Source organism: Oncorhynchus clarkii, chromosome 19 (assembly GCF_045791955.1).
Source record: "Oncorhynchus clarkii lewisi isolate Uvic-CL-2024 chromosome 19, UVic_Ocla_1.0, whole genome shotgun sequence".
Lineage (NCBI taxonomy): Eukaryota > Metazoa > Chordata > Actinopteri > Salmoniformes > Salmonidae > Oncorhynchus > Oncorhynchus clarkii.
In genome coordinates, this window is record NC_092165.1 from 25,319,464 (window position 1) to 25,330,902 (window position 11,439).

Genomic DNA, 11,439 nt, shown 5'->3' on the forward strand with positions numbered 1-11,439 from the left:
AGGCATGTGCAGCCGAGTGATCATAGGGTCCAGTGAGTAGCCTTTTAAAATTATAAACTTGGATTAGCTAACACAATGTGCCATTGGAACACAGGAGTGATGGTTGCTGATAATGGGCCTCTGTACGCCTATGTAGATATTCCATTAAAAAAATCTGCCGTTTCCAGCTACAATAGTAATTTACAACATTAACAATGTTTACATTGTATTTCGGATCAATTTTATGTTATTTTAAATGGACAAAAAAAATTGATTTTCTGTCAAAAACAAGGACATTTCTAAGTGACGCCAAACCTTTGAAGCAGAAAGTCCGGGTAGCCATTTGATTAACAGCTTTGGGTTGGAAGCTGTTCAGGAGCCTTTTGGTCGAAGACTTGGCGGTCCAGTACCGCTTGCCGTGTGGTAGCAGAGAGAACAGATTGTGACTTGGGTGTCTGGAATCTTTGACTATTTTTAGGGCTTTCTTCTGACAAGGCCTGGTATAGAGGTCCTGGATGACAGGGAGCTCATACGCACTACCCTCTGTAGCGCCTTGCGGTCGGATGCCGAGCAGTTGCCATACCAAGCGATGATGCAGCCAGTCAAGATGCTATCAATGGTGCAGCTGTATAATTTTGAGGATCTGAGGGACAATCTTTTCAGCCTCCTGAGGGGAAAGAGGCATTGTTGTGCCCTCTTCATGACTGTGTTGGTGTGTTAGAAACAAGGGATGCAGATTTTTGGCCGATACCGATATCCAATATTTTCCTTGCCAATTAATCTGATACCGATATTTAAAAATGTTAAGCATTCTAGTACAGTTACAGCGACCTTTTAAGCATTCTAGTACAGTTAAATAGTTGAAACACACACTAATCAAACAGTTTTTTTGTTGGCAATTACATTTGTCCCCATTACCAGTAAAACATAATCAAAACCTAGTTAGGATTTAACTTTCTCCCCTCCTTGGGAAATAATAGCAGCACAAAACTTGCATATGGCCTTTGTTATCTTCCTTTGAAACTTCCAAGATAGATCAACACGCAGACATTGTGTGCTAGGTTAGGAATGCTGTGTTGCACGCGTAGCGCTGTATTTTTCGTGGCGTCATTACGTCATCTACCTATGTTATATAGGTATGCACGTCAGCTCTGACATCGGTTTTGCATATCGGCGTTAAACTAGACAGACATCGGGTCAATGCCGGATGTTGGCATTTTAGCTAATATCGTCCGATTCAGATATGCTTACCAATATATCGTGCATCACTAGTTAGGACCATGATAGGACACTGAGGAACTTGAAACTCTTGACCATCTCCACTACAGCCCCATTCGATGTGAATGGGGGTGTGCTCGGCCCTCTGTTTCCTGTAATCCACGACCAGCTCCTTTGAGGGAGAGGTTGTTGTCGTCTCTGACCTCAGCCTTATAGGCTGTCTCATCGTTGTCAGTGCTCAGGCCTACCACCGTCACGTCGTCTGCAAACGTAATGATGTTGGAGTCGTGTGTGGCCACACAGTCGTGGGTGAACACTGAATACAAGAGGCGGCTAAGCATGCACTCCTGAGGGGCCCCCGTGTTGAGTGTTAGCGTGGCAGATGTATTTTTTCCTAACCCAACCACCTAAGGGTGGCCTGTCAGAAAGTCCAGTATCCAATTTAAGAGGGAGGTGTTTAATCCCAGGGTCCTTAGTTTAGTGTTGAGCTGTAGTCAATGAACAGCATTCTCACGTAGGTGTTCCTTTTGTCCAGGTGGGAAAAGGTAGTGTGGAGTGCAATAAGAGATAGTGTCATCTGTGGATATGTTGGGGCGGCATGCGAATTGAAGTGGGTCTGGGGTGTCTGGGATGATGACGTTGATGTGAGCCATGACCATCCTTTCAAAGCATTTTATGGCTATAGATATTAGTGCTACGGGACAATAATAATTTAGACAGGTTGCCTTGGCGTTTTTGGGCACAGGGACTATGATAGTCTGCTTGAAACATGTATATATTACAGACGGGGTCAGGCAGAGGTTGAAAATGTCAGTGAAGACACCTGACAGTTGGTCTGCGCATGCTCGGAGTATGCGTCCTGGTAATCTGTCTGGCTCTGCAGCCTTGTGAATGTTAAGCTGTTTAAAAAGGTCTCACTCACACCGGCTACAGAGAGTGTGATCACACAATCATCCGGAACAGCTGATGCTCTCATGCATGGTTCAGTGTTTGCCTCAAAAAGAGTATAGAAGGCATTTAGCTCATCTGGTAGGTTTGCGTCACTGGGCATCTCGCAACTGGGTTTCCCTTTGTAATCCGTGATAGTTTGCAAACCCTGCCACAGTCGACGAGTGTCAGATGTGGTGTAGTAGGATTTGATTTTAGGCCTGTATTGACACTTTGTCTGTTTTATGGTTCGTCGGAGGGCGTAGCAGGATTTCTTATAAGTGTCCAGATTTGTGTCCCGCTTCTTAAAAGCGGCAGCTCTACCCTTTAGATCAGTGTGGATGTTGCCTGTAATCTATGGCTTTTGGTTAGTATGTACAGTCACAGCGGGAATGACGTCGTCAATGCACTTATTAATGAAGCCCGGTGACTGATGTGGTAAACTACTCAATGCCATCGGATGAATCCCGGAACATATTCCAATCTGTGCTAGCGAAACAGTCCTGAAGATTAGTGTCCTCTTCATCTGACTACTTCCATATTGAGAGCATCACTGGTACTTCCTGTTTGAGTTTTTGACTGTAAACAGGAATTAAGAGGATGGAGTTATGGTTAGATTTGCCAAATGGAGGGTGAGGGAGAGCTTTGTATGCATCTCTGTGGTTAGGTTAGTATTGTGGAGTAACAACGTTGTTGATCCATCCTCAGTTTCCTCCTATTACAGCCATTAAACTCTAACTGTTTTAAAAAGTCACCATTGGCCTCATGGTGAAATCTGAGCGGTTTCCTTCTTCTCCGGCAACTGAGTTAGGAAGGACGCCTGTACCTTTGTAGTGACTGGGTGTATTGATACACCATGCAAAGTGTAATGAATAACTTCACCATGCTCAAAGGGAATAGGTGCCCTTTTTTGCAAGGCAAGGGCTTGAATACTTTCTGAAGACATAAAGTTATAATACTAAGGCACATACATACATGATGAGTGGGTGTATATATACAGTATATAAACTCAGCAAAAAAATTAAATGTCCTCTCACTGTCAACTGTGTTTACTTTCAGCAAAAGTGTGTGTGGGGGGGGGGGGGGTCAAAATAAAAAAAAATGTTTGTATCTGGTGTGTCCATTATGTAACCAGTTCTTGCTGTGAGATGTTACCCACTCTTCCACCAAGGCACCTGCAAGTTCGCGGACATTTCTGGGGGGAATGGCCCTAGCCCTCACCCTCCGATCCAACAGGTCCCAGACGTGCTCAATGGGATTGAGATCCGGGCTCTTCGCTGTTTTACAGGAAATCAGCCATCCTGCGTGTGGTGGCATTGTCATGCTGGAGGGTCATGTCAGGATGAGCCTGCAGGAAGGGTACCACATGAGGGAGGATGATGTCTTCCCTGTAACGCACAGCGTTGAGATTGCCTGCAATGACAACAAGCTCAGTCTGATGATGCTGTGACACACCGCCCCAGACCATGTCAGACCCTCCACCTCCAAAATCAATCCCGCTCCAGTGTACAGGCCTCGGTGTAACGCTCATTCCTTCGACGATAAACGCAAATCTGACCATCACCCCTGGTGAGACAAAACCGCGACTCGTCAGTGAAGAGCACTTTTTGCCAGTCCTGTCTGGTCCAGCGATGGTGAGTTTGTGCCCATAGGCAATGTTGTTGCCAGTGATGTCTGGTGAGGACCTGCCTCACAAGCCTGCCTACAAGCCCTCGGTCCAGCCTCTCTCAGCCTATTGCAGACAGTCTGAGCACTGATGGAGGAATTATGCGTTCCTGGTGTAACTCGGGCAGCTGTTGTTGCCATCCTGTACCTGTCCCGCAGGTGTGATGTTCGGATGGACCGATCCTGTGCAGGTGTTGTTACACGTGGTCTGCCACTGCGAGGATGATCAGCTGTCCGTCTCGTCTCCCTGTAGCGCTGTCTTTGGCGTTTTACAGTAAAGACAATTTATTGCCCTGGCCATATCTGCAGTCCTCAATGCCTCCATGTAACATGCCTAAGGCACGTTCACGCAGTTGAGCAGGGACCCTGGGAATCTTTCTTTTGGTCTTTTTCAGAGTCTGTAGACACTCTTACACTCTTAGTGTCCTAAGTTTTCATAACTGTGACCTTAATTGCTTACCTTCTGTAAGCATATTAACGACCGTTCCACAGGTGCATGTTCATTAATTGTTTATGGTTCATTGAACAAGCATGGGAAACAGTGTTTAAACCCTTTACAATGAAGATCTGTGAAGTTATTTGGATTTTTACAAATTATCTTTGAAAGACAGGGTCCTGAAAAGGGACGTTTGTGCTGAGTTTGTGTGTGAACACACTATTATTCCAGACCCCAATTATTATCAAGCTGTTGTCAAAAGAGCCAATTAATTATTAATGCAGTCGAGCAGTATGCCATGAATCACACACACACACAGACATGCAAACACACACAACACACACAGGTGTACAGTGCGCGCGCACATGCACACACACACACACACACACGTGCAGTGCGCACACAGACACACAGTGTCTAGCATCACACCATAAAAAATGCTTTGAGGATGCATTTTCAGGCAGCCATTAAAGAAACCAGCCGTTGTCACACACAAAGGTCCTCGTCTGTAATGGCGGGTGAGAGGGTTAATGAAGACAGTCCCTGGGCCATTTACTTCAGAGTTAATCATCACGGTCACCTGACACACAGACACTCCCCTGCGGATATAAAACTCTGCCAAAAAATGTTACATTTATGAATTATACTCATGCTTTCCAACGGAACAAAGAGTGGGAATGATCTTCTACAGAGCGCACACACACACCGGAGGATTAATTTCAGTGTTCTGTTTTTCAGTTTAGATAAAAAAGGGAACTATTTGCAGAGGAAGTGTGTGTGTGTACAGCGCATTCGGAAAGTATTCAGAACCCTTGACTTTCCACATTTTGCTACATTACATCCTTATTGTAAAATTTAATAAGGCTGCCACTCAAGGACATTCAGAGACTTGTCCCAAAGTCCCTGCATTGTCTTGGATGTGTGCTTAGGGTTGTTGGAAGGTAAGCATTCGCCCTAGTCTGAGGTACTGAACACTCTGGAGCAGATTTTCATCAAGGATCTCTCTGAACATTGCTCCGTTCATCTTCGCCTCGATTCTGACTAGTCTCCCAGTCCATGCCACTGAAAAACATCCCCACAACATGACGCTGCCTCCACCATCCTTCACCGTAGATGGATGGTGCCAGGTTTCCTCCAGACGTGACGCTTGCCATTCAGGCAAAAGCGTTCCATTTTGGTTTCATCAGACCAGAGAATCTGATTTGTCATGGTCTGAGAGTCTTTAGGGGATTTTTTTGGCAAACTCAAAGCGGGCTGCCATGTGCCTTTTACTGAGGAGTGGCTTCAGTCTGGCCACTCTACCATAAAGGCCTTATTGGTGAAGTGCTGCAGAGATGGTTTTCCTTCGAGAAGGTTCTCCCATCTCCACAGAGGAACTCTAGATCACTGTCAGAGTGACCGTCGGCTTCTTGGTCACCTTCCTGACTAAGGCCCTTCTCATCCGATTGCTCAGTTTGGCAGGGCAGCCAGCTCTAGGAAGAGTCTTGGTGGTTCCAAACTGCTTCCATTTAAGAATTATGGAGGCCACTGTGTCCTTGGGGATCTTCAATGCGGCAGAAATTTGTTGGTCCCCTTCCCCAGATCTGTACCTCGACACAATCCTGTCTTGGAGCTCTACGGACAATTCTGCCGACCTCATGGCTTGGTTTTTGCTCTGACATGCACTGTCAACTGTGAGATCTTATATAGACAGGTGTGTGCCTTTCCAAATCATGTCCAATCAATTGAATTTGCCACAGGTGGACTCCCAAGTTGTAGAAGCATCTCAAGGTAGAAGCATCTCAAGGATGATCAATGGAAACAGGATGGACCTGAGTTCAACTTCGAGTCTCATAGCAAAGGGTCTGGAATACTTACGTAAATAAGGTATCTGTTTTTCAAGTTTTATACATTTGCAAAAATGTCTAAAAGCCTGTTTTCACTTTGTCATTATGGGGCATTGGTATGTAGATTGGTGAGGAAAAACATGTATTTAATCAATTTTAGAATAAGGCTGTTAAGTAACAAAATATTAAAAAAGTCAAGGGGTCTGAATACTTTCAGAAGGCACTGTGTGTGTGTGTGTGTGTGTGTGTGTGTGTGTGTGTGTGTGTGTGTGTGTGTGTGTGTGTGCACGTCAAGGCCTAGAGCACCCTCTTCTGGCGAAAGAAAAGCCAAAGAGTATGGGCAACAAAGAGAAAGGGGGATTGAGAGAAGGGGGTGGAGATAGAGATGGATAGATGGAGGAACAGAGAATGAGTGATAGAGAGATGGGAGTAAGACAGAGAGAGATGGAGGGGGGGTATACAGTACATACAGTTCACATCAAAGGTGTTGAAGATCTGTCTGGTTTTCTGGTAGTGGTCATCTGATGACAACTTCTTCCCCATGAGACACATAAACATCTCTATACACACCCCTAGAGAGAGATGGGGGAGGGGGGTGGAAAGAGAGAGAGGGAGATAAATAAAGAGTCTTCTTCCTTTACATGGTGGTAACAGTAACAAACATATCACCTTACAAATGCATGCACACACACAAATGGCAGGCAGAGTGTCTGGCAATGAATGAAAGCATGCTGTGTGGGGGATTCTTCAGCACAAGTCTCGCTCAGGGCTTCAAAAGAAGGTGGAGAAAAGGAGTCAGAGCTGGGGAGAATAGAGCGATAGAGAGAGAGCAAGAGAGCGAGAGCGAAAGAGGGAGAACTGGAAAGAGCAGTGCCAAGCTTTCACAGGAAGGGAAGAATAGAGGTGTGTTTGGATGAGGGAGGGTGTCGTGTGTGTGTTTGGAATCTGATTCTGTTAGCCGCACGGTGGCCCCTACCAAAGATCTGTGACTATGACTCACCACATGGCAAGCGTACCTAGCAACCGTGCCTAGCTAATTGAGAGTACTTCATGCATGCACCCCGGTCTCTCACAGACCAACGTCCCCGGTCTCTCACAGACCAACGTCTTGACCATTAGACCAAGATTAAATGATTTTGTGCTGAGGGGGGACACTGATTTTGAAGTTGCAGGCAGGGCTACCTCATCACAAGACTATGAGCCTGACTCATGTCCGCTATACTTAGCACACCGGTTAGGGGTGAGAGAAAGAAGGGGAGGTGAAGGCTAAAACTTCCTACAGGACTTCCTATAAGGATAGATAGATTTATTTGACAATTTCAAACAATACAACCACTCAGAGGACAACACAAGAAAGTTTGAAAACATATTTCCAAATATAAACATAACAGTCCTAGGCTACACAGTAGACCTAACCTACTAGGCATAATCGGGTTCCACATGTAACACATAACAAAACAATGCACAGGACAACACTGTCATAGGCTAGAGCAGGACTCCCTTACTAGATAAACGATGTCAGGCTCCTAAACGGAGTTAGATGATGCTCATATCTCGCAAAAGGTTAATGGCTCGAAAGTGTTCGGGTAAGAAAATGGCATCATCAGCAGAAAATTAGTTAGTAATGGTAAACATAAAAAATTTAAGTTGACAAAAACAAAACAAAAACAGTTAAGATTTCGTTGGCAGCTCATAAACCTTTAGCTAGCTGAGAAACAGTTCAGCTAAGTCAATAGATAGAGCTTGTCAGCTGTAATCTGCAAATTGCGATTTAACGTTCTAAACCTAACTGCTGTTTATCCAGTTAGCTAGTGTTACTATCTAGCCAGCCAGTTTGCCATAGCATAGTGCTAGTAGCCTATAGTTGATAGGTTCCTTATTTTAGCAACGCCACACAACAAAATATCATATGGCAAAAATTGAAGGCATTATGTGCCTGCTTTTTGTGTTGTAGCACACAAGCACGCAACCTAAGATCAGGGCAGGCGGAATAGACTCGCTATCTTACATAAGACAATGGTAGAACACAGTATTGGTAGTTAGTTTCTTGCCAACGGCCTCTGTTTAACCCCTATGAGGGGCTGTGCTTTAAATGAGCCACAGAGAGAGACAGTCTAGCCAAGCCCACACCCACACTGCCTGGCCCCATTCACTCCTAGCCAGCCACACACATTCTTGATCTCTCCCTATAGTTAGCCACCCACTCTGTCTCTTCCCACCATCACCACCAATTTACTAATTATACCACTGTTTAATTCATTGCTCTCTCTCTATTCTGCTCTTTTCCCACTCGCTCTCTCCCAGAAAATGTAACGGATGGTGAAATATTTAATTGCGTCAACCATGCCACTATCTAAATTCTTTCTCTTCACCCCCCTTTACCCTCAATCCCCTCCCTCGTTTTCTCTCTCTTACTGGGCAATGTACAGATTAAAATTTAGCTCCTGGCTTTCAAAACAAAAGAGAAATGACTTCCTAATCTTTAACCGTTTAACATCTTCCTTCAATAGCCCCGTATCTGTCTAGTCAGCCACCTTCTCATCTCCACTCTCTCGATCCCCCTCCCGTCTGCATGTCAAGAAGCCCCCAGTTAAAGCGTTGGACGCATGTCGTCACAATAACAATTACACTGCACCGCAAGCCTTTTGTGAGGCATTCTTTTAATTACTGGAAATGTGTAAAACGATTACACCCAATCTAAATCAAGCGTTCCCTCTTGTTTTATCTCGTTTCCTTCCATTTCACCAGGATGGATTGGAATGATACACTGAATAGGTTGCTTTGTTTGGTTTTGTCTTCCACCATCCCATTTTAAATGGAGATAGCGGCTAAATGCTGCATGGTGGATGTTTTGCTGTGTGTGTGTGCTTACACATCAGCATGGGTCCCCCTACTTTGCGTCTCAGTTGGAGGGCTGCCTGTCGTGGCCATAAGTGGTACTGTGATGAACAGCGTATGAAACTGTAATGACGTCTAAACTGCAGGCACGCTATAAATTAATCTAAAAAAGCCATTGAGGCTGTCAGAGGATAGCTGCAGGCAGGCACTCGTGTATGTCTGTCTGTGAGTGAGTGAGAGAGGTTGAGCAACTCGTCTCAAATTAAATACGGTCTGCGATGGCTGTTCTCAAATTAAATACGGTCTGCGATGGCTGTTCAGAGGCTATGTCCTGTGGCTATATCTTCCACTTGTTCATCAAAACACACACACACACATATATATTGGAGTGCTCCCGTTCAGCACGACTGGACGTGGGAAGATTGAGTCACCATCATATTTACATAAATCGACACATCAAGGATATACAGTATGAGCTAAAAGTGCAGATGGTGTATGTATTTTCTCATTTCTGAGTGCTCGTATGACACACACACACAGTAATATGTATTCATTCTGTCACAACAGCATTGTGCTTGTTGGAGAACTGAGAACGGTTCCTGGTACAGTCAAACTTACCTGGTGAATCTTTTGCCTGGGCTTGATCCATTAACATGTTGGTTTCAGACTGCAACATACAAGCAAGCACAAGGAAATTAAAGACTGACCTGATAGATGACAGAGGAAATGTAATCTACTTGAAATGAAGTGATATTTTTTTTTTAAGAGATCCCATTTGATATTTATCAGTGTAGTTTTTGTGAGGTGATTATCATGCAAATTAGCCAGGTCACAAAGAAAGGTTAGAGAATACTTTTTAAAACTAACTAAAACTAAGTACACCGGCGCCATCTTGTGGAATGAAATGAACATTGCTTCACTGCTCCTCAAATTCAACTTGAACGAGGCTGGACACAACCACACCACCGTAGCTCTGGTCCATTGCGTGACACGAGGCAACTCGTTGTCTTCGTGCGATGGACCAGAGCTAGCACAACTGTACATGGGGGGTCTACCCGTATGAAAGTGGTACTTCCGGTTGTCTCGTTTTGTAGGCTAAGAATTGGCTTAACATTTTAATCGTCAAATTCATGAAAACACAGTCATATAAGAGATATATATATATATATGTATACGTGTTTCCGTGTTAATTAACTTACCATATGCCGGTTTTCAACGTATTTGATAGCCAAGAAGAAGCACGAAGCCAAAAAGTTACAGTGCCACTGTTTCCTTAGAACTACAACTCCCACCAGCTGTCTCACTTTCGATACATTAACGGTCTACAAAAAAAAGTAGAAATATATTTTTTTCAAAAAGTACTGGCTGGCAATGTTTAGTAAACAAACAAAAAAAATCTAACACACACCAAACGGCCTCTAACTAACGGGTTCTTACCGTCCTGTAAGTCCTCGGCTCGAGCAGGCACGCTCCGGCATGCTATCAAAGCTGCAGCTGTGGCAACCCAATGAGCACTGGCTACCCTTTTCGGACAGGGACCTTTGTTAGCAAGGTTCTGTCACCCCCATAGTGAAGAATGATGTTGTTTTGATGCGTGGCTACACTGCATAGCTACAGTGGCATGATCTTATATTGTGCACCTGCTTGATGATGGCTAACGTTAGCTGGCTAACTGATGAGCTAGACTGATCAACGACAACCCAGGGCGTAGGTTTAACTACTTTTAATAACTAGATACATCCGCTAGCAATAGAACAGTGTGTAGCCGTGTAAAGGCACACTATCAACAACCACTTTGTGGGTGGTGCATTGTATTATGGTAGCGCAGTCTTTGTTATTAACACACTACATACTAACTACCTTGTTTTTCTAGCTAGCCACATACTTATGTTGTTTATATCTTATTTAAACTGGCTGACTTGCTATCTATAATGAGAATGTATTAACTAGTTGGTTAAAGTCTATACAATATAAAACCACATAGCCAAGTAGAGCAACATACTGTAGCTATCAAAACAACATTTGTCTCTATGGGGGCCACGGAACCTTGAAAAGGGTAGCCCACACACATTGGGTTGCCACACAGGAGTTCAATTGATACTATTCTAACTTTCTGTGATGTCTCCTTGAGCATCAAATATGTTGATAGAAGCCATCGGATATGAACAAATCAATACACAAATATAAATTGTATACATCTCTTATATGACTGCATTTTCACGAGTTTGATTATATAAGCTTGAAGCTCATTCAAAAACAATAAAGGATGTGGGAGGGATTAAGCAAGGGAGAAAGAATGGAGCTGAGAACGAACGATACAAACCAACTACCGAATACAAGCCTAGTAATTTAACTTATGAGTCAACAACAGGAGTGCTGGATACAAGCTCCTCTCCTGAAAACCCCGAGATGGAGGCGGTTAGTGAGAACTCAGAAATCAAACCCGACAAAAGTGAGGAAGTACCTGCAGCGACAGGTTGGGTGAAGACTTCCAAGATTCACCACAATGATCAGGACAATGCCTGAGATGTACTACCAGACCAATCTGGG

The 11,439-nt window shown here is 44.2% G+C and overlaps 1 protein-coding gene across 1 annotated transcript in view; it reads right to left on the reverse strand.

Moving 5' to 3' along the window:
- Positions 1-11,439, reverse strand: part of LOC139374957 (EF-hand calcium binding domain 11) — a 75,964-nt gene that overhangs the window by 51,603 nt on the left and 12,922 nt on the right. The window contains exons 3-4 of the mRNA XM_071116238.1: positions 9,508-9,556; positions 6,522-6,623 (exon numbers count right to left, since the gene is read on the reverse strand). Of these exons, the coding sequence (XP_070972339.1) occupies positions 6,522-6,623; positions 9,508-9,556 (151 nt within the window). The remainder of the gene's footprint in view (positions 1-6,521; positions 6,624-9,507; positions 9,557-11,439) is intronic.